The following is a 23,512-nucleotide window of genomic DNA, read 5'->3' as shown; positions in this document are numbered from 1 at the left end:
CTATACCTGGATCAGGACATGGGCACTCATCTCTGTGAGAGCCTTCAAAAAAAAGGTAAAGTGTAGGTTCCTTTTTTGGTTGGTCATGGGGCCTGTCCCTGAGCTTTTTTTCTCAAGGTTAGCACTCTTCCACTTTCCCTTATGGTTTTCTGATGGTTAACTGGAGATCAAAGTCTCACAGACTTTCCTGTTCAGCCTGGCTTTGAACCACAATCCTCAGACCTCAGCTTCCTGAGTAGCTAGGATTACAGGTGTGAGCCACTGGCACCTGGCTGTAGAGTGTGTGTGTGTGTGTAGAGTGTGTGTGTGTGTGTGTGTGTGTGTGTGTGTGTTTCCAGTCCTGGGGTTTGAACTCAGGGCCTGAGCACTGTCCCTGGCTTCTTTTTGCTCAAGGCTAGCACTCTGCCACGTGAGCCACAGCGCCACTTCTGGCTTTTCTGTTTATGTGGTACTGAGGAATCAAACCCAGGGCTTCATGTATGGTAGGCAAGAACTTTACCACGAGTCCACATTCCCAGCCCCAACAGGCTTCCTTTCTAAAAGAAGCCTAAATCCCAACAGCTCCTTCAGTGCAGAGGGACCAAGGGCACAAGAATGCAAGAGAGGGGCTGGGAATATGGCCTAGTGGTAGAGTGCTTGCCTCGTATACGTGAAGCCCTGGGTTCCATTCCCCAGCACAATGTATATAGATAATGGCCAGAGGTGGCGCTGTGGCTCAAGTGGCAAAGTGCTAGCCTTGAGCAAAAAGAAGCCAGGGACAGTGCTCAGGCCCTGAGTCCAAGGCCCAGGACTGGCCAAAAAAAGAATGCAAGAGACCAGCCTTGTGGCTAGAAGTACAAAGGAGGCAGGCCTGCCACATACTGTGTCACAAGTCAAAATACTCTACAGGGCTCAGTGGCAAGCTCAAGACGACACTAGAAGCTCAGTGTATCTTATCTACTTCCACCAGTTAGAAATGAAAGGCCTGGAAGGCAGGTCAGCATTAGAGCAGAAATAGGTACATTTAATCTGCCTGCAGACACACCCTCATGTCAATTTGACTTCTCTTTGGTATGGAGAAATGAACCCAGGGCCTTGTGCAGGCTAAGTGTACTCTACCACTGAGCTAAATACACAGCCCTTCCTCCCAGTCACCGGCTTGTGGTCCCAGGATCAAGGCTATACCCTGCCCCCAGCCCAGAGACAGCATCCCTCACATGCTCTCGACAGAGCTAGATGCTCTTGATAGAAGGGACAGAGAAGACACTGACGTCTGGGGAAAGCAGGGCCATGGGGAGGACAGGGGCCACCAAGGCCACCAGACTAGAAAGACGGTCTCAGAAGCTCAGTGTAGACCAGAGCCCGGGGTGACTGAGGGCACCCCATAGCAGGCCGCCCTCATAGAGCGTGTACTCCACAAGGAGAGGCAGGAGGAGCTCTGTGCTAACGCTGCACAGGGAGCTCAAGCGCAGGCCTGCTCCAGCTATGGAAGAGAAAGAAGTCTGGCCTCGGGGCCCTGGCTAGATCACGGTGAGCACCTCAGCACCACAGCAAACCCAGTGCCTCGTAAAGCATGACACAAGCTGGCCAGCAAGCTTGCCCAGGCCTGGCATACTCTTCTGGTACAGGTACTACCTGTATCAACTTGGAAGTCATGGGCACCCCCTCATGGCTGGTGCTAACTCCCAAGTCAGAGTACCCTCTCAGGTAGCTGACAATGTAGCCAACAGCATTGAGAGACACAAACTTTTATTCTTATGTCCAGAGTGCTCAAGCAGGGCTAGCAAAGGCCTTGGTGATAAAGTACTTAACTAACACACCAAGGCCCTACGTCCCAGTCCCAGCACCCAAGAAAAAAAGAGAAAGAATAATATCCAGTGTTCAACTATACTGTGCATCTGCACAATGCAATACTTTTCTGGATGTCAAACTTTTCTTATTCGTTTTTATCTGTCAGGGGGCTTGAACTCAGGGCCTGGGTGCTACTCTTGAGCTCCTTTTGCTCAAGGCTAGCATACTACCACTTTTGAGCCATCACTCCACTTCTGGTTTTCTGGTGATTAATTGGAGAAAAGGGCCTCACAGACTTTCCTGCCTCGGCTGGATCCTCAGATCTCAGCCTAGGATTATAGGCAGGAATCACCCGCACCCAGCTAAACTACTCATTATTGTAACTAGAGACATTTTCACTGAAATCAATGTTATTCCAGTTCACTGACAGGCAATGGTGTCAGCTGTAGTCAGATGAGCAACCTTTGTACTTTGAAGCATCCCTTATTTGCTAGCCAGTGTATTTCAGAACCTACACATGCTCTCCACACCTGGCTATAAAGACTCAACCGAGACACAATCACAGTCACACAGAAAGGCATCTGAACACCATGGCCACGCAGTCAGGCATGTGAACTCCACGGCCACACAGTGGGCAGAGATCAGAACTCCACGGTTCAGGAAAACCTTGCCCTATACCACCACAGATGCACAGGCACGTGTGTGCACAAGCACACACACCCGGCCCAGGCTCAATCATGCGCTCATTTATCCTCACCCAGCTAATACTCAGGAACATCTCCTGAGGGCCGGGAATGTGGCCTAGTGGCAAGAGCGCTTGCCTCCTACACATGAAGCTCTCGGTTCCATTCCCCAGCACCACATATATAGAAAACGGCCAGAAGGGGCGCTGTGGCTCGGGTGGCAGAGTGCTAGCCTTGAGCAGGAAGAAGCCAGGGACAGTGCTCAGGCCCTGAGTCCAAGGCCCAGGACTGGCAAAAAAAAAAAAAAAAAGAACATCTCCTGAGAATTATAAAATGTATTTCAGAGAAATAATGCATTTTTGGCAAGTTTATGCTATTTTCTTCTCGCACATGAAACACAGGATGCAGGGTGGAATGAGAAAGTCACACTGCCAGAGACTATGCTGTGATAAAACACCTTTGCTAAGAGGTCAAAGGCCCAGTTTCATATGAAGCTACAGAAGGCCAAAAACTACCCAAATTATTATATTATTATTAGCACTAGTGCCCGTCCTAGGGCTTGGACTCAGGGCCTGAGCACTGTCCTTGGCTCCTTTTTGCTGAAGGCTAGCACTCTACCACTTGAGCCACAGCACCACTTCTGGCTTTTTCTGCAGATGTGGCACCGAGGAATTGAACCCAGAGCGCCGTGCATGCTAGGCAAGCACTCTACCACTCCATCTCTCAACAAGACAACTTCCTGTGGCCAACTGGGAACCTATGCGAGGGCTTTTAAAGTGAGTCCTCCGGAAAGTATAAAGTTCCGAAGGCTGCAGTTACTCTTTCAAAAGATACTGCACGTACATAGGTATGTGCTGTGCTTAATAAACAAACGTTTATGTATAAGCAGCAAAAATCTCAACACTGTTGACCCTGGAAACTGCTCAGTGAGATACAAAGGTAATAAAAACTTACTTTTTCTGAAGTTTGCGGTTTTTCTCAGCCTGACCTCCCAACTTGCTGAGCCCTAAGGCATCTTGAGATGAGTTTTCTGTCTCTGAGAGAGCAGCTGTGAGGAAAGAGAACCCAAGGTAACTCCCAGCAGGCAGGAGGCAGGCAGCTCTCTGCCACGCACACAACAGTAAGTAATGCGTGAGGCTGTTTCCAACCAAACACATAGAACCGCAACTCGTTTCTGAATTGCTAACTGTTCCTAGCAAGTGGACAAAAGCAGCAATCGAGTCTCTGGTTCACATCAGCACTGACGAATGGGACAATGGGTCCAGCCAATGGCACACAGGCATGGGGTGAGAGCCCACCCCACGCTTGCTGCAAACTAACCAACCTTGTCCTGGGGACTCTTTGCCCATCTGTCCAGGCCGGCCCTTTTCCTTCTTGCCAAACAAGCGGCCAATAGAAGACTTGATGCCTTTCTTCTTTGGGGCTTTATGGAGGGAGTCCTGGCTGCTGTTGCTGCTGCTGGGGTTGCTCACAGGGCCATCCTGGGAGCCTGTCGAGCTTCAAGGAAAGAAATCAGGTCTTTGTCATATGCCTTATCACAACGCTCCAATCACAGGCACTACAGAGGTGATTTTTTCCCCCTTCGGGTTTTTTTTTTTTTCAGGCAAATCTTGGTATGTATTCACCCAAGACATAGGAATACAGCCATGCGCCACCATGCTCAGCCAATGGCTCAGCTTTCTGTTTCTTTCTAAAGCATAGTAGTAACGAGGAGATTCATGGTGACATTTCCCCACATGCATATAATGTACCCCCAATCAAATATACCCCCCTCTATCAACCCCTCTCACTCTCCTCCCATCTTCTTCAAACAATTCTGACAGGCTTCATTGTTCTATTTTTATTCACACATATAAACTACTTCTACTCTCTTTGCTCTCTGCCGCTTCCCAACTACCCCTGGAGCCAGTAGCTACTTACTTGCTACTTATTCTTTGTTTCCATTATTTTTTAGTGCATATTAATTGTACAAAGGGGTTCTACCATGGTAATTCATATGCACCTATAAAATTCAGTCAGATTAACCTTGTCTATTGCTCTTTCTGGCATTGCTTGGTGGAGACATGGTGTTGAAGTTGGAGATTATCCAGTTTCAGCCTCCCTAACTGGGATTATAGGCATAAGCCACCACACCCAGCTTACTATGCACTTTGAATACTTGTTTCTCAGACCTAAGAAACCTTTCCAGTCTCTCTTACGCGATGTATGATGCTCTATAACGCAGCCACGGCTCAAAGAACACCAGTTTCTGAAGCCAAGATTTCTTGTCCGGCGGTACTCCCTTTTGGAGCAGGCCTGGACCAACGGGCTGACCCAGGATCCCCACTGATGGTCCTTCTCAGGAGCCTCCCTCATCCCTCATCCCGTGAGAGCTGCTCGCAGGCCCAGAGTTGAGGGCTGGCAGCAAGAACACAGCCTTGGAGAGAGGGCAGCGCTCCTGCCCCCTCAGCAGCTGTGTGACCACCGGCATGGTGTGCCCTCCCCTAGCACGGCCTCACCCAGCAATGGCAGGATGGCAGCCCAGGGTGGGGAGCAAGAAACAGAGGGTTGAGATGGCATGCAGTTCTCAACCACACATAATCTGAGGGCGTGCAAGGACGCGAGGGGAACTGGCTATCCACAGCGGGGCATACTCGACATCAGCAATAGAAAATTCACAAAGCTGACAGTTGAAGGAATCTGAAGTAACAAAAGCTGACTTCACCTGACACCCTGCTTTCCAAACTCTGGCCACACAGAAGAATCTCCTGCTGGGGGCCAGGCCGGGCCGGCAGTGGCAGCCTTCCCAGGGTTAACATTCAGCAATGACAGCTCAGCAGCAAATGCTAGTAACTGTTTGAACCCAAGGCCTTGTACTTACTAAGTAGGGGTGACACAACTTAAGTCACACTTCTGGCTTTCTTCTTTTTTGGGTGCTAGCCCTGCAGCTTGCATTCAGAGCCTGGGCATGCTCTACCACTTGAACCAAGATCTACTTCTGGCTTTTCAGTGGTTAACTGGAGATAAGAGTCTCACAGACTTTCCTGCCCAGCTGATTTCATTTATTTATTTACTTTTTTGGCCAGTCCCGGTGCTTGAACTCAGGGCCTAGGCTCTGTCCCTGAGCTGCTTTTGCTCAAAGCTAGCGCTCTACCACTTGAGCCACAGTGCCACTTCTGGCCTTTTCTGTGTATGTGATGCTGGGGAATTGAACCCAGAGCTTCATGCGTGCTAGACGAGCCTCTACCACTAGGCCATGTTCCCAGCCTTAACAGCTATTCTTAGGCCTGGTTCCTTACTTTCGCAGGTCCCTGATGTCTTCGTGGCTGACCGTATGGAGTGCGCCTTTGTGCATCCTGTCTAAGCGCAGGGGCCTCGGGGAGGAGGGGGGAGAAGTTTCACATTTTATGGTTGTCTTGTCATCTCGTACCTCTTCTCTAGACGCTGGCAACTGAGGGGTAAGACGAGAGCAAAATCAGTTAACAGCAGACTGTTCAGAGAAATCACACAGGCTTCTAATTATGCTCATAAACGTCCTTAAAAACCTCAGGCAACACTTTCTGCTAGCACAGAGAGCCTCATTTTCATTGTGCCACTGGAAGGAGAAGAGGGAGCCTGTAGCACAGAAGGCCGAGAGCAGTGGCCTCCATGCAGGAGGACGGGAGCCAGCAGACTCGAGGATGCCTGCTGCCTCCTCAGCTCAGGCCCTGCTCTCCCAGGCACATCCAAAGACAGTCATCAGAGGGCAGCAAGGACATGTGCAACACTGCCAACGGCACCCTCAGCAATGTAAGGGGCGGCCCAGCCCGTGACGAGGGGCCACGGCAGCCACGTCACTTAGGAGCACTGGGAAGGGGAGGAATCACACGGAGAAATGGCCAGTACATTTTTGTCTGTGGGGAGATGTAGGAATGGCTTGGACCATGACCCAAACACGTAGCCATCATGTGTCTGGCCTGGAATCATTGGTCCATAGCTTAAACCCTTGGGCTGCCTGTGTTTAGAAAGACAATCCTGGGTTTGTCTTTAAAGAGAACCTGGCAGATCCAGTGGCTCTTCCTGTCATGTGCACCTGAGTGCCCCAGGGGACACAGGTAGTGGACAGGTCAGCGCTGAGGCAGGTCCAGGCAGGCCTTACAGAACAGCCTGTGCTCCTGGTGTGAAGTAGGACTCGGAGATGAGCAGCCTGAGGCAGGCACTGCACAAACACTGGGACCTGAGCAGCTAGCTTCCCCTGGAGAGCGAGCACGGTACTAGGGCTTAAACTCAGGTCCTTGTACTTGCTAAGGCATACATGTGTGGTCCACTACTTGAGCCATGGCCCCTGCCCCTGCCCTTTTTGTTATAGATGATTTTTCAGATAGGGTCTCGTGTTTTTTGTCCTGGGTAAGCCTGGACTGTGATTCTCCTGCATAGCTGGGATCACAGAGGCACGCCAAGCTAACTTCTTGTTTGGGATGGCATTGAACTGTGATTTTTCCAGATTTCTACTAACATTTTAAATGGGACTGCATGAAGTACACTGGTCTCACTAAAGCCGAATGAGAACCACTGGATCTGGCTTGGTGGAGCTGAGTGAGGTCAGGATACACCCTAGCCAGCAGCAGATACCTCTGCGGTATCCCTACAACAGAACGGATGTCGAGGCTCGGTGCTGGCTGGAGTGCCTGATTGTGAGGCTGGTGGCTCTGAGGTCTAGCCCCAGCACTGCCCCCTTAAAGGCCTAACAGCCAGAGGTTATCCATATGAAATGTAAATATTCAGGTGGTGGCTCACACCTATAATCCCAGCTACACTAGAGGTTGAGATCTGAGGATTGTGGTTCAAAGCCAGGAAAGTCTGTGAGACACTTATCTCCAATTAAACACACACACACACACACACACACACACACACACACACACACACACCAAAAAAAACAGGGGCCTGGGGGCAGAGTGCTTGCCTCTCATACATGAAGCCCTAGGTTCTATTCCTCAGCGCCACATATATAGAAAAAAAGCCGAAGTGGCGCTGTGGCTCAAGTGGTAGAGTGCTAGCCTTGAGCAGAAAGAAGCCAGGGACAGTGCTCAGGTCCTGAAGTCCAAGCCCCAGGACTGGCAAAAACAAAAAACAAAAACAAGCTGGAAGGGGAGCTGTGGCTCAAGTAGTAGAGTGCTAGTCTTGAATACAAAAGCTCAAGGACACAGATTTCAAGCCTCAGGGCCAGGGGAAAAAAATTCAGGTCAAAACAATCATGTGCTTAAAACAAAAAATGTCAAAGAACTGGCTGGGCACTGTAGCTCACACCTTTAATCCTAGAAACTCTAGAAGCTGAGCCAGCTGGGGCAGAAAAGTCTGAGAGACTCTGTCTCCAATTAACCAGCAAAAAGGCTGGACTAGAGGCATGGCTCAAGTGGTAGAGTGCCAGTCATGAGTGGAAAAGCCAAGGCAGCGTTGAGGAACCGGCAGTTCAGTGCTGGGAGATAAGCTAAGAGGTCCAAGCTGGGAACTCCGTGCCCCACGACAGCACAGGGCTCCTCAGTGGGACATCTTCAAGGAGCCGCCTGGCTGGTCCAGCCTGGCTTGCACTGCCCTCTGTGCTCCAGCAGTAAGGGGGGCACAGACCTGCTCTACTCGTCTCAGACAAGAGGCATGAGAGCAGGGAAGCTCCTAAGTCTCGCCAGCAGCACTAAGGACAAGAGGAAGCTAACGGTTCCAGCAGGTAGTATCTGGCCCCAATGCCACCCTGTGGATATAGTACTAGATCAACCCACGGAACCCCCAGGCAGGCTGCTCCAAGTCTTTAGGCTGCACACTGAAAGCATCAGTGGTAAGAACACAAGATGATCATGCCTGAGCGTGATCGTGCTATAAATATAAAAGCCAAGGTCCGAGCCCACTACAAGTCAGCTGTTCGGATGGTGTGCCCAAGGTGAAACGAACACTACAATGGACTAGACGAAGCCTGGTGCCTAGAGCAGAGCAAGAGCTTACCAGTCCTAGTTATACTTCCCACCTAGCTAGAAGGGCAGGCACATGCAACCACACTAAGCTTCTATCAGCTGAGATGAGTTCTCATAAACTGTGCAAGCTGACTTCAAACTGCAATCCTCTGTATCTTAGCCTTGTGAGTCGCTAAGATTTCTTTTTTCTTTTTTTTGGGGGGGGCAGTCCTGGGGCTGAACTCAGGGCCTGAGCACTGTCCCTGGCTTCTTTTTGCTCAAGGCTAGGACTCTGCCAATTTGAGCCACAGCGCCACTTCTGGCCTTTTCTGTCTATGTGGTGCTGAGGAATCGAACCTAAAACTTCATGTACACAAGACAAGCACTCTTGCCACTAGGCCATATTCCCAGCCCTTCATTCAATTTTTTTTTAAACACTCTGAATACCATTCCTACTATACACACGCATATGATGATTAGCTGCAGAACCAGTACGCGAACACCACTGGTTCCCACATCCCAGCACAATACTATCCTTGTGAAATAGGATACTCTTCAACCATTACAGAGACAGGAAGGCAAGTGAAGCTACTAAGTAGTTTACCTTTCTACGATGTTTCCTTAAATCACTAGGCTGATAGATGCATGCAAAGAAATGAAGAAAAATCAGATTTACCACACACTTTGAAGTTAAAAAGCATTAATACAGACAAATATATACTAAATGGAAATGACAGGGCAGATATAAGTGACAAAGGATTTAGAAAAATACTTTTGTAAACAGAATAAACAGAACACATTTTCAATGTAAACTTAAACGTAAGTTACTCACCAGAGAACCACTTACATTATTATTCAGAGATAAAATTCTATTTTGAACACATTGTAACTTACTGAAACACAGCTTCTACAATAAAGGGCTCTAATGATTATCTTCTCCAAGTCAACCCTCTGTGTAACTTAGCTTTAATACAAAACAGACTTTAGAATATTCTAAATGATCCAAACTTATTTTAATACCTATTATTGAACAACACAAACTTACTTTTAGTTAATAATATATCTAACATCAATGCAAAACCCTTACCTAGAATTTGATTTACAACTTGTTAAAAATAAATTTATGGGGCTGGGGATATAGCCTAGTGGCAAGAGTGCCTGCCTCGGATACACGAGGCCCTAGGTTCGATTCCCCAGCACCACATATACAGAAAACGGCCAGAAGCGGCGCTGTGGCTCAAGTGGCAGAGTGCTAGCCTTGAGCGGGAAGAAGCCAGGGACAGTGCTCAGGCCCTGAGTCCAAGGCCCAGGACTGGCCAAAAAAAAAAATAATAATAAAAATAAATTTATCATGTAAAGCAAGGTATCTCATGAAAATACCTAAGAACAAAAGCTAACGTAGTATCAGGTAAAATCTTACATCTTACGATGCATGTAAGACATCTAATTAAAAATAGTCTATTACAGATAGCTATCTCATCAGTGAGCTGATGACACTGACATCTCGACCACAACCACCAAAAGCTGAATGCACCCTTTATGCATGGAGTTTCAGTTGATTCCACTCACCAGCTCATCTGTTTATGTAGGAAATGTCTCACTGCTGATTCACACAGATCGTAGGTGTGAAAACACTCAACCAACTATCCCATGATGGTGTTCACCTTTATAATGCAAAGGGTTTGTTTTTTCTTTCTTGAAAAATCTCCACCAGCCACTGCCTAGGCCTAGTCCAGCACAGACTCGCCCCGACAGCTGGGTTCCCATGCAGGTCATGAAGAGAGCCACAGCACGGGGTGCTGGATGGACACATTCTAAATGATGCAGACCTGAGGCCTGGCCCCAAGTGATAAAAACAAGGAGAACCATACAGTCTAAACCAATGACGGAAGCAGATACCAGCAGCTAGCATACTGACTGTGAAGCCAGGAAAACCCACACAGTCACTGTTAAAGCAGCAGAAAGGAAATAAGGACGCAGCCACAAAAGAACCCATTAAAGAGTGTAAAATATTTCCTGACTAGCATGTGATGTACATTATAAAAACTCTAGGTCAAAACAGCACCAAGAAGACTGCTGACCACTTACCATGCCACTAAATGATTAAGTTACATGGGCAACAATGAGCCACAGTGCAAATGGAGAGCAACAGAGGAGGGGACGCAGGTGTGGCTGACAATAAACCTGCTTCACTGCAGTCATCTCGCAGGCGGGACAGCACAATCCCAGGATGGAAGGGGTCCTAACGACGGGTGACGCCCACCTGCTTCTAAGGAGGCCCTAGGTTGGCTGCTAACAGCCTCCTGTGCGGAACCTTAGCCTCGTTTCCTCACTCTTTCTGGAGCCTCGTGCAACATCCCTACAGTAAGCAGATGCACACCACTCCAATAGAGAGACATCTATCCACATTTACTTTGCTCAAGTGTCTATTCCTACAAAACAAGACGTGTTTTCCCTTTTGGCTGCTGTGCCTTGCACAAACCCCTGTCCTATGTTACATAACTAAACGGTGCTCTGATAACTTGGTCATCAAAATAATAAAATTTACTTGGCATAGTTGAATGATTAAATACTACCTAGCCAAAAAAAAAATGTACCTCTTAAAATAACAAATCGACTTGCTTTTCTTCTGGGTAAAGAGACAGGCTCCATGTTTAACTTCACACAGGGTGCTTACCAGAGTCATGACGCCCAGTCTGTCCACCTCCCGAGCAGGGCTGTGAGGCACCCTTCTCGGGGTGGAGCGGCCGCTGCCTGGAGGGGAGGAGCTGGCAAGCGAGGAGGCTGGGTAGGGGGGAATGGAGCTCATTGATCTAAAACGACCAAGGTTGTCTAAACTCCCACTGCCGACTCGACTTTCGATCTCCTCTGCCCGCTGCTCTGTGCTCTCCTTCTCTTCTTGGATCAACCTGAAATCAAAGCAACCACAGTCACCCTCTCTCCAGCAGTGAACGAACAGAAGGGCGGATGCAGTGAAGAGCTCTGCTCTGTATCTCTGTGAGCAAAACTCTCCTTAACCAACAGCAAACTTCCCCTTGCTAAGCTGGTTCTATCATTTGTATTTGATTTGACGTAGTCATGCCCGTCTTGGAGGGGACTGGTTGGGACCTGCGTCTATGGTGGTAGATACTAATCTCCTTGACGAGCAAAGCTTGACAAGTTAAGCTTTGTGACTCTCACCTCCCTGTTCTTACAGCAAAGCGCTACGTTCAGCCACAGATCCCGCTGACCCAGGCGGGAGTGCGCAGCCCTCACTGCACACTGCGCGGGTCTCGGTGTGGGCTGCAGTGGTGCCCTGCTCTGCCACACAGCACTGGGGATGACCCGACCCAGCTGGGATACCCAACTATGCCGATATCTTACCGTCCTTATCAGACCAACTTGACGGGTAAAGGGGAGTATTTTTATCAAGTAAGAGACTGTTAAAAGTAAAAGCTAGATGGGAGTAGCCTTCTCCATTCCCCACGGCAGTGGGAAAGGCTCTCCTTCCACACCTACCAACTGCAGACTCCACTAGGGAAGTCAGAAACCAGGCCGCAGCTGACTTCACGAGGAAGCCCGTGTCCTGAGGGGGCACCACCCCCTCAGCACCCCAAAGCAGGTACCTAAGGCCTCTCAACCACTGCATGGGCAATGCTTGCATCCAATTCCACAGACAGCCCACTGATGTGCCATTTTCCATTGTAACAACTACCTGAGTTGCCAAAGAAAAAACCTTTGAAACACTGGTGACACTAAGAAAACTCAGATGAGGCCAGGAATGTGGCTTAGTAGTAGAGTACTTGCCTAGCATGCATAAAGGCCTGGGTTCAATTCCTCAGCACCACATACACAGAGAAAGCTGCTAGTGGCGCTGTGGCCTAAGTGGTACAGTGCTAGTCTTGAACAAAAGGGACAGTGCCCAGGCCCAGTGTACAAGCCCCAGGACTGGCAAAAATAAATAAAACAAAACATTCTTTTGGGCTGGGAATGTGGCTTAGTGGTGGAGTGCTTGCCTGGCAGGCAAGAAGCCCTGGTTTCAATTCCTCAGCACCACATACACAGAAAAGGCTGGAAGTGGTGCTGTGGTTCAAGAGGTAGAGCGCTAGACATGAGCAAAAAGAAGCCAGGGACAAAAAAAGAAAACTCGGGTGACAGCTTTTGGCCACTCATCCATCTCACCGTCCTTCTGAGGATGGAGTGGGAAACCCGTGGCCAGGTGGAGGCGTGCAACAGGAACTGGACGGCAGGCTGGAGGGCACACTACTGTGGGCTGACAATGCTAGGGACGTACGGGACTGCGAGGAGGCAGGGGGCACTCTGCTTGGTCAGGCTGGTAAGCAGCAATCTACTTCCCACCACACCCTCCCTCCCTCCTCTGCTGGCACGTCTCCTTGTCCCGCTATCACCCAGCACTGGCTGACGGCTCTGGTTACAGCCAGCTAGGGCACACACACGCTCGCACACGCACACATGCACGCATGCACGCACACATGCACACACACACGCACACATCTTCCCCGTGCAGCACTGTCCTTCAAGGCACAGCTCTCTCTGCATGGCCCTGGGCCCTCCAGCTGGGTGTCTCCATTTGACTTTCACCACTGGGAAGGGCACTAAATACCTTCCTCCCCAGCAGCCTATACAAAAGCCTGAGTATTGAGGCTGTAGGGAGGCTGTGTGGGTTATCTCAGCTGGAATCTAAACGTCTCAACATTGGCTCTAAGCTCTGTTACGGTGGACCACTGGGACAATGGGACAATGCTGGCCCTATGTGCTGCAGTCGCCCCTGGGAACAGGGCCCTGGCATACCTGATCTCCTTATTGATGGCATCCAGCTGTTCCTGAAGCATCATGGCCAGTGTTTGTGCATCGGCCTGCCCACTGGGAGACAGCAAGTCCACCGAGCTGAGCAGTGTGTCCCTGTCATCTTCACCGTCGGACACATCCACGTCACTCTCGAACGCCTGTGCTACATTTGCCAAGACGCTGGCCTGCTGGGCTCGTTCCCAATCCTGTTCATTGAGAGTTTGCACCTGTCAATGGGAAAGCACATCTCAGCACACTGAGCAACAGTGCCCATCGGTCATCAGAAAGGCCAACGTGTGAGGAAAGATAGCTCACACCCTCAGGCTGCTGGCACAGGCTAACCAGATGGTATTTGAGAGACAGGAGATGCTGGGCACTGGTGGCTCACACTTGTAATCCTAACTACTCAGAAGGCTGAGCTCTGAGGATTGCATTTTGAAGCTAGCCCAGGCAGCAAAGTCCATGGGACTCTTATTTCCAATTAACCACCCAAAAACTGGCAATGACAGCTCAAAGTCATAGAGCACTAGCCTTGAGCAAAAGAGCTCAGGAATAGCACTCAGAGCAAAGCTCAAGCCCCATGACCAAGAACAGGAAGAGACAGAAAGAAAGACAGACAGACAGACAGACAGACAGACAGGAGAATGGTCATCCAATCACTCAGGCTATGAAAAAAGGACTGAAATCAGGGCCATTCTGGGCTACACAGTGACATCTTGACTCAACAAAATACTGAAAGGAGACAGGTGCTGGTGGCTCATGCCTGTAATCCTAGCTATTCAGGAGGGTGAGATCTGAATCTAGCAGTTCAAAGCCAGCACAGGCAAGAAAGTATGTGGGACCCTTATTTTTAATTAACCACTACAAAACCCGGAGTGGCACTGTGGCTCAAAGTAGTAGAGCACTAGCCTTGAGCAAAAAGAGCTTAGGGACAGTGCCCAGGCCCAAGTTCAAGCCAACCAACCAACCAAACCAACCAACCAACTAAATAAATGGAAGAAAAAGAACTGGTGTTCTTTCTCCATTGTTTAGACCACCTTGTGTGCATGTGAGGCATTCCTAGGATGACTCCCAAATGGGAAATGGCTATCAAACAAAACTTAACATTAAAACACAGAAATCCATCCAGGCTCCAATTGGCTCTCTTTAATGGGAAGCAAAAAATGACCAAACTTTTCCAGTGCCAATGAATCACATCTCTAATCCCAGCTATAGGTAGGAGGCTGAGATCTAAGGATGGCAGTCCAAAGCCAGCCCAGGCAAACAAAGTCAAGAGACTCGTATCTCCAGCTAACCAGCCAAAGGCAGAAGTGGAGGCATGTCTCTAGTGACAGAGTGCCAGCCTTGAGCACAAAACCAGAAGAGAGCGAGAGGCCCTGAGTTCAAGCTCCAGTATGGAGAAAGCACCAAGGGACTCGCTCAGGTCCTCAACTACTACCACACCGGGGGGGGGGGGGGGGGGCCAGCAGTGCCACGGCATTCTGAGTTCCCGCCTCCCTCTCACGAGCCTGGTGCGCTGAGCCCCCAGCTGGCAGGCAGCTGGCAGGCAGATGGGGTTTGTTTTTTTTGAGAGAAGCCGCTCATGTACAGGACTTGAATTTGTAATCAGGACACACACAAAACAGCTGTGTGTGATAATTTCACACCCTCTTTCTCACCCCCATTCTGCGGGGTGAAGTTGATTGAGGCTTGCCCCACTCCCTGGGGTTCCCTCCCCCTGGACCATTGGCGCTCACTGCTCCATCCTCCCGAGCTAAGAGTAATAGCAGTTCCTCTCGCCTTCTACCTCTAACGGTCCACAAAACCTTCACCCCCACTCCAGTGCCCTGCCACCTGCCACCCCACTTCTCTCCGCTGCCTGAGTAAAACCTCTGTGGCTGTCTGTTCCCTCGCCCTGGGCAGCTTGCACTCCAGCAGAACGGCAGCAGGGCAGCACTGCCAGCCCCCATCTCTCCTGGCTTCCTCCTCCCTGACAGGCGCCGCTCTGGCTCTAAGCATGGTGCCTCCATGGACCATGGACCATGGCCCTGCCAACAGCTTCCAAACAGACCAAAACGCCTACAACCGTGACTGAGGTAAACCCCTCCTCTCAGATATTTGCTCCGGTAGCAGAAATGTGAATTTTCACTAAATCACAATTGTATGTATTCACTTAATCAAAATTTTTGTTTAAGAAAAAACACACCAACAAACAAAGCAAGCATGACCTTCAAGTAACTCAGCCCGAAGTGGCAGGAAAGGGAAGAGGGAGGGGAGACACAAGCAGCCCGGGAGGCGGCTGTGGGGGCGACAGGTGGGGGCAAGCTCAGGGCAGAGCGAGGCCTTGCCTTGGAGGGCTCGTCCCGCAGCGCTGCCAGTCGGCCTTTCTGGGGACGCCGCAGCACAGCACTGGTGCTGAAGGCATCCATGTGCCCGTCCGCCACGGGGAGCCGGAAATCCGGGACACTGCCCAGGTGGGGGCGGCTGGAAAGGAAAGGAAAGTTGGTGTTAGAAGCAACTGTACGGCCTACACGTGGCGAAGCACACAAAGGTGATGAAACACGCGGGTTCACCCGCCACCAACATACCCGTGGAGAAGCGAGGCGCCCCGCAGTCTCATCTGGTCGAGCTCGGCCCTCAGTGCTTCAATGTTGAGGACTAGCTGGTCCTGTAAGACGGCAGATGGCCAGATGACTCATAGTAAAAGCTCTTTTATGTTTAAGAACTATTTGCAGGGAGAGAGTGAGGGAAGGGGTGACACTGACCAAAACGAAATGTACTCATTTACCTGAATTTTGTAACTGTAACCCTTCTGTATATCACCTTTATAGTAATAAAAAAAATTTTAAAGAACTATTTGCATTGAACACGTGTAAATGTTAAACATAACTATAACAGGTTAAGTTAGCAGTTATAAATACCGTTTCCCAGCTGAGAAAATTTCTCCCTGAGTTCTGTAATAAACAGACCACCAAATGAACCTACCGCCTGTCGAATGAAAAGGTGTGACTTAGTCACAGGAATGTGCCTGAACTGCAGGGAAGAGAACAGCACTGTGCTGTTCCTCCCAGACCCACATCTCTAGACAACGCTGTCCTTTCTGGGTCTGCACTGTTCAGTGCAGAGACCACTGCCACACACGGCTTCTAGGCCATGAATTCACAAGCCAAATGACACGGGCAGTGACTCCACAAGACTGAGCGTGAAGAAAAACTGTAAAGCAGCTCATTAATGTCACACTGTGCACAATGAAATGATAACATTTGGATATATTAGGCTAAATAAAATTAATTTCACCTATTTATACTTCAAATGTGGTTACTAGAAAGTTCAAGATTATATGGGGTCCATGATGCATTTGCTTGACAGTGTTCTTTTATTCTGAGGGCTTTTTTCTTGGTTTGTGTGGAACCCAGGGCCATACAAAGGCTAGGCAAATTCTCTACCTCAGAGCTACATCTACAGCTCTTATAGCGCTGTTTTTGTTATTCTTTTACGGTTGTTTTATTTTGGCAGTACTGAGGTTTGAACTCAGGACCTCATACTTGCTAAGCAGGCATTCTACCCCTTGAACAATGCCCCCAAGTCCCTGAAAAGTGTTTTTGATGAAAAAGTTTATGCTAATTATTTTACTCTCAACCCCAGGACTCAGGATTCTGAGCATCACGTTATAGATCTTACACTGATGGACTGACAGCTCTCTGAGAGAGTTGATCTCAGTCAGCTTCCACTAAGCGTTGGTGGTAACTTCAACTGCAAGAACCCAGCACCAGTCAGCAACTAATGGCGCTCAGTGACTCAGAGAGGACCTAAGTACCTTATCGTGCTGTGTTTCTTCTAATTGCTTCTTTGCATTTTCAACTTCTCGTAATAAAGAATTCTGGAAAAGACACAGAGTACTTCAGTGTGGATGCTTTAAACACATTCCACAACTGTTAAAAACTACAGTACCGCACAAAAGGAAAGGTCAGATGGAAGCACGAAGGAGCAGCACCCAGCCCAAGTCTGGCCACGAGGCAGTGACAGTTATCCCATTGCTCATAGACAACTGGGTCCTTTTCTGATCAAATTCCCAAATGTAAGCATGCTGAATGAAGTTGTAACGTGTAAGTCAAGGTGTGAGTTTGTTTAGAGCAGATAAACTGGTTTATACTGACTTTCAGGTTTTGCAATTCATTGGTGACTTGAAAAACATGAAATTTAAGTTTCACATGTAAAATAAAAACATTCGTACCTAAGGTTAAGGTTGATCCACAGGCAAGGGGGTGGGAGTAACCTCCCTGTGTGGTCTCTAAGAATGCGGTGTGTGAAATACAGGTGGTGAGTGGTAATCATCAGTCTCTGAGCCGGGTCTGGCTCTCCCTTGTGTGCCAATCTCAGGAGGACTTCGAGCCTCACCCCGGGGATATAGCGCACTCATCACGCTGCTGCCTGCCCAGCCATCTGGTCTGCAAGAACGCTGGAAATGGCCAGAGAGCTCTGCACCTCAAGGGCTGGGAGCCAGGCTTATACTGTGGGCGGCGGGAGGGTGCTCAGCCTTCTTAAACCAAATGGGAGAAGAGAAAGAAGGCAGGGCCTGGTACAGAACAACATTTGGTTTTACTATTATGTCACATGCCTAAAATGCTCTATGTTCAAGGGTTGGGCCAGATAGAGATTCTAGTGTAGAGAACGGCAGACTAGGGTTTACTGGCCAAATTCAGCCCACACTGTTTCTTTAAAGTTAAAAGAAGCATTTTTTTTTTTGAGGCCAGGCCTTGTGATTATAGCACCCAGGCTGACCTTGAACTCATAATCTTCCTGCCTCTGCCTTGTGAATCCTAGCACTTCAGGCCAAGCTTCTAAGTAAAATTTATTGGAACATTCATTTATGTGCTATCTATGGCTGTCTGTATGCTGAATGTTAATTACCACAAAATTAGTTCACTTATTTACACATGATTAGTAGAAGCCTAAACTATTTATTATCTGGGTCGTGTGTGTGTGTGTGTGTGTGTGTTGTGTGCGTGTGTGTACACACACGCACTCATGCATGCACGCCAGTACTGAAGCTTGAACTCAGGGCCTCATGATCTTACTCAGCTTTCTGGTCACAGCTGGTTCTCTACTGAATGAACCACACCTCTAGTCTTTACCTAGCCGGGCCCTGGAAGAAACCACTTACCTGCTTCTCTCTGGGAGAACAGAAAATAAGAACAAATAATTTGCCCCCAAACAAACATAGGAAGGACACAACCAATAAGAAAGTCAGCTCAGTGACTGGGTGGCAGCTTGTGTGTTGCTTCCTGGGCTGTCTACTGTGCTTTCCCTGCTCCCCAACCTTCTCACAGTAGAGGACAGGCACTATTGGGGGGGGGGGCAGTGCTCTGCAGGGCAGCTGCCTGACTACCTTGTCTTCCAGAGCAGCCATTCTCTCCTTCAGGTGGAGCTGAAGCCTCTCATTGGACTCTGAAAGAAGCTTGTCCACAGTGTCTGATAAACGTTTATTATGCTCCTCATTCATCTTTTCTCTCTGCCTGGCCTAAAATAAGAGAAGCAAAGACTTCAGATGTGAAGCAGACATATGGTCATTCCATAAGAGCAACAGGACCCAGCACTGAGTCAATACATGTGCCACTGCTCCTTCCCACTTCCATCCCTAGTCCAGATGCAAACAAAGCTTGGAAAACCACTCCATGGGAGGGGATCTTCTGGAAGTGCTGCTTCCATTAAACAAAGTACTAAGGGCTTGAGGAATGGTCTAGCCACCAGCTGTCAAATGGATGTACAAGGTAGACTCATGAGCATCAAGTTGATATCTACATGCTGGCAGAGAAATTACTGGTGCATAAATAAAAGCTTGGGTCCATCTGAGACAAAAGATGAGTTAGGCCAGGTGCAGGCAGCTCATGCCCATAATTCTAGCTACTCAGGAGGCTGAGATCTGAGAATCACAGTTCAAAGCCAGTTCAGGCAGAAAGGTCTGTGACACTCTCATCTCCAATTAACCACCAAAAAGTCAGAAGTAGGGGCTGGGGATATGGCCTAGTGGCAAGAGTGCCTGCCTCATATACATGAGGCCCTGGGTTTGATTCCCCAGCACCACATATACAGAAAATAGCCAAAATTGGCGCTGTGGCTCAAGTGGCAGAGTGCCTTGAGCAAAAAGAAGCCAGGGACAGTGCTCAGGCCTGAGTCCAAGCCCCAGGACTGGCCAAAAAAAAAAAAAAAAGTCAGAAGTAGAGCTATGGCTCAAGTGGTAGGGCAAGTGGTAGCCCTGAACACAAAAAGCTCAGAGACATTGCCCAGGCCCTGAGTTCAAGCCTCAGGAAGAAAGAAAGAGGGAGGGGGAAAGGAGAGAGAAAAAGAGAGAGACAGGGAGGGAGGGAGGGAGGGAGGAACGGAGGGAGGGAGGGAGGGAGGGAGATGTACTGAATTACCAGGTGGCTCACGTCCATAATCCTAATTGTGGTTTGAAGCTGGCCCAAGCAAGAAAGTCTGTTGAGATTCGTACCTCCAATTAACCACCAAAAGCCATTAATGGAGCTGTGGCTCAAGTAGTAGAGCACTAGCCTTGAGCACAATAAAAAGCTCAGGGACAGCCAATGCCACTAGCTCACTCATGTCACCCAGCTACTCAGGAAGCTGAGATCTTGAGAAGCCAGCTCAGGCTGGGAAGTCTGTGAGACTCTCATCTCCAATTAACCACCAAAATGTCTGCAGTGGAGGTGTAGCTCAAGGGGTAGAGTGCTAGGCTTGAGCCAAAAAGATCAACGACAGGACTCAAGCCCTGAGTTCAAAGCCCAGAACTGGCATTAAAAAAAAAAAAAAAAGAAAAAGAAAGAAAAGAAATGCAATTGAATTACAAAGCAGAACTGAAAAGTGTCAGCAGGAATTGGGAGACTTTTTTCTGCCACGCCTGGGGCTTGAACTCAAGACCTGGGAACTGTCCCTGAGCTTCTTCTGCTTAAGGCTAGTACTCTACTACTTGAGCCACTCCCATCTTTTCTGTTTATGTGGTACTGAGGCATCAAACCCAGAACTTCATGCATGCAAAGCAAGCATTCTACCACTGAGCCATATTGACAGCCCTGGGAGACTTTATCATCATCATCTTCTCCTCCTCCTCCTCTTCTTCCTTCTTTCCTCCTCCTCCTCCCCCTCCCCTCTCCCTCCTCTTCTTTCTTCTGGTCCTAGAGCTTAAAATCAGGGTCTGGGCACTGTCCATGAGCTTTTCTGCTTAAGGTTGGTGCTCTACCAACTGAGCCACACACCTCTACTTCAAGCTTTTTGCTGGTTAATTGGAAATAAGAGCCTCCTAGACTTTTCTGCCTGGGCTAAATTCAATCTTCAGATCTCAGCCTCCTGAGTAACTAGGTTTACAAGTGTAAGTCATAGGCTAGGGATGTGGCTTAGTGGTAGAGTGCTTGCCTAGCATGCACGAAGCCCTGGGTTCGATTCCTCAGTACCACATAAACAGAAAAGGCCGGAAGTGGCGATGTGGTTCAAGTGGTAGAGTGCTAGCCTTGAGCAAAAGCAGCTCAGGGACAGTGCCCAGGCCCTGGACTGGCAAAACAAAACAAAAAACCAGTTTAAGTCACTAGTGCCTGGCTTGAGACTTCTTTTTTTTGCCAGTGCTGGGGCTTAAACGCAGGGTCTGGGCTCTGTTCCTGAACCTCTCTGGGCTCAAGGCTAGCGCTAACCCTAACCCTAACCTTAGCCCTAACCTTGGATGCTCAGAGGCAGCATCCAATTCCCTATCACCAGAATGCAGTTGGTGTACACTCAGGGGCTCCTTGCAGCCACAGAGGACCCTCAGGCTGTGCTGCCCAGGCAGGAGAGCCGAGTCCACAAGAACTGGCCACAGTGCCTGCAAGATCCACAATGGAAAACATGGGTAGCATGCCCCTTGGCTCCCAAGGTCGGCATAGTGTTAAATATAAAGCCCTCAGAATGTGCCTAATAGCTCACAACTGTCATTATCTAAAGAGCCACATACCCACATACTTCACAGGACACAGAGGATCCGATGTCCTTTTTCCTGAAGTGTTTGCTTATTCTGTCAACATATCATTGTTAAAGGAAAATAGCTCAATTTCCAGTTATACACATCCACAACACAACACACTTGCCCTGCATAGCTCCATGAACTGGCTCTGACAATATGTAATGTGGTGTTCTCTGCCTACAGGGCAACAGTGTGTAGAGGTAGGAGGAGGAGGAGAGGAGGAACTGCGCTTCATAGTGATCAATTCCAGGGAGGTAGGCTGATTCTCTGCAGTACATGGCCATGAATACAGGCTTCTACTTATGAGTGGGTATGGAGGGAAAAACAGGGAAGAGAGTGAGGGAAGAAGTGACATTGTCCAAAAAGAAATGTACTCTTTACCTGACTTATGAAACTGTAACCCCTCTGATACATCACCTTTATAACAATAAAAAAATTTAAGTTGTTCTTCTCTCAAAAACTCAGGTAAATCTTCATATAACAGTTAATAAAAAATCAAGTAGTAAGCCCAGCAGCATTGGTGGCTCCCGCCTGTACTCCTAGATACTCAGGAGGCTGAGATCTGAGGATCACAGCTCAAAGCCAGCCCAGGCAGGAAAGTCCAAGAAGTGGCACTGTGGCTCAAAGTGGTAGAATGCTAGTCTTGAGAGGGGGGTGGGAGGCCCTCAAGGACAGTGTGCAGGCCCAGGGCTCAAACTCCATGACCAACCCCTGCCCCCTCACAAAATAAAAACAGAAACTAAGAAATTAAAGAAAGAATACAGGCTTCTTGTAAAAACAAGGTCTAGCAGCCTTAAGCTAATGTCAAAACACTGGCTGATGTGGAGGTACGGGGGCTCTACAATTGGACACCAATGCTTCCTCCTCCATCTTCTTGCTAAAAACCTCCCGGAGACATGCGGCTGGGTGGCTTCCTGGCTGCGCCACTGGGACAGTGGCTCATTTCTGGCAAGGGAAACTTGGAACTGACACCACCTTCCACCATGCTTCCAAAGGCTCCTCTCACTGCAGCTCCTCTGGTTCCAAAACACTCCTCCAACACCTTCCAACAACTCTCCATTTGGGGACAGAAGCCAAGCCTCTGGTCTGAGATTTTGAATGACAGTGTCACATGCTGAGCAAGTGTACAAACTTGCTCAGGGCTTCTGCAGGGTGTTACCATACTGGGGGCCTGTAGGGTTGTTCACCTGGAGCAGTCCCGATCGTTAGATGAGCAAGAAACCTTCCTGGACTTGGTGGTCCTGCCCATTCTATAGCACTGCCAATGGCACAGATCTCTTCTGCTGCAACTTATCCTTAATCTGCCAGTGTGTGGGGAGTATGCACATCCAGGCAGTAGAGATGAGGCCACAAACAACAGCCTACAATAAGAACCACAGCTGGGCTGAAGTGGGAGGCCACAGGGGAGGACCAGCAGGAAGGAGGCCCAATAGCTCTGCCTGGGTCGCACCTCAGTCCTGGGTTCAGTGTCTGCTCAGTACTTCCAGCTCCATACATACCCGTTGCAGCTCCTGGTTCTTCTCCTCCAGCTGTGCCTCCATCTGCCGCAGCCTCTCCTCAATGTTGCCGTGTCTCTCCTCAGCCTGCCAGCAAAGACATGGTGAGCTCACCTACTCACACCTCGCCGCCGACGTGCTATATACTACCGCAGCAGCAGCAAGCACCACATGCTGTGCGTGGACTTCAACCCGATGGCAGGGACGGTGTTTACTCGTCCATCACATCCTCTGTGATCCCGTGTGCTGCACTGTGAGCCAGCTGACCTCTCAGCGTGCGGGTGCCAGCAAGCCGTTGTGTCCCCCCACCCCAGCTGACTTCCGTGGACTCAAGACTCCCCATCCTCAGACTCATTCTGTGAGCCAGCATGGAAAGCAGAAAGCAGCAAGCATGAGAGAGGAGCAAGGTACACATTCTACCTTCCTAAGCTTGGAAGTAAGTTCCAACAGTTTAGCTTCCTTGGCAGCAGAGCTCCCAGAAGACAAAGGGTCAGACTATAAAGCCGACAAGGACAGGCAAGACAGTAGGGAGGAAAGAAACGGAAGACTTTAAAATAGGTCATGGAGGGGAGGCAAGGTTCTGATACGGCGGAGAGCAACACGCTTGGCCGGGGGCAGGGGGCAAGCCTGTGGGTGCTGGGGACCACCAAGTGCACCCTAGGTCTCCCTCACCCGCTGGGCACACTCTCCTCTCCCTGGCCCTCCCTAGCAGCAAAGTCCAAGCCAGTGCAAACAGGATCCTGCCAGGCACCAATATGGTGCGTGCTCGGCCGCTTCTGGGCCGGCCGGCCCAGCCAGCCGACGTCTCTTGCTGAGCCTTCCTCGCCCCGCTGGGGACCGCCTGCGCTGAGCTCCCAAGCCTTCCCCACAGGCCACCTCTTCACCTGCCTCCATCTCCACAGTGGC

At 49.4% G+C, this 23,512-nt stretch overlaps 1 protein-coding gene across 4 annotated transcripts in view; it reads right to left on the bottom strand.

Moving 5' to 3' along the window:
- Ppfia1 (PTPRF interacting protein alpha 1) overlaps positions 1-23,512 on the bottom strand; it is an 83,184-nt gene that overhangs the window by 19,059 nt on the left and 40,613 nt on the right. For all 4 annotated transcript variants that reach the window (XM_048359665.1, XM_048359666.1, XM_048359668.1 and 1 more), the window contains exons 10-19: positions 22,610-22,693; positions 18,513-18,644; positions 16,941-17,003; positions 15,712-15,791; positions 15,472-15,607; positions 13,148-13,371; positions 11,034-11,265; positions 5,732-5,883; positions 3,778-3,950; positions 3,408-3,501 (exon numbers count right to left, since the gene is read on the bottom strand). In XM_048359665.1, the coding sequence (XP_048215622.1) occupies positions 3,408-3,501; positions 3,778-3,950; positions 5,732-5,883; positions 11,034-11,265; positions 13,148-13,371; positions 15,472-15,607; positions 15,712-15,791; positions 16,941-17,003; positions 18,513-18,644; positions 22,610-22,693 (1,370 nt within the window). The remainder of the gene's footprint in view (positions 1-3,407; positions 3,502-3,777; positions 3,951-5,731; positions 5,884-11,033; positions 11,266-13,147; positions 13,372-15,471; positions 15,608-15,711; positions 15,792-16,940; positions 17,004-18,512; positions 18,645-22,609; positions 22,694-23,512) is intronic.

This window comes from Perognathus longimembris, chromosome 13, assembly GCF_023159225.1.
Source record: "Perognathus longimembris pacificus isolate PPM17 chromosome 13, ASM2315922v1, whole genome shotgun sequence".
Classification (NCBI taxonomy): Eukaryota; Metazoa; Chordata; class Mammalia; order Rodentia; family Heteromyidae; genus Perognathus; species Perognathus longimembris.
This window is presented reverse-complemented; position numbering and strand designations above follow the sequence as displayed.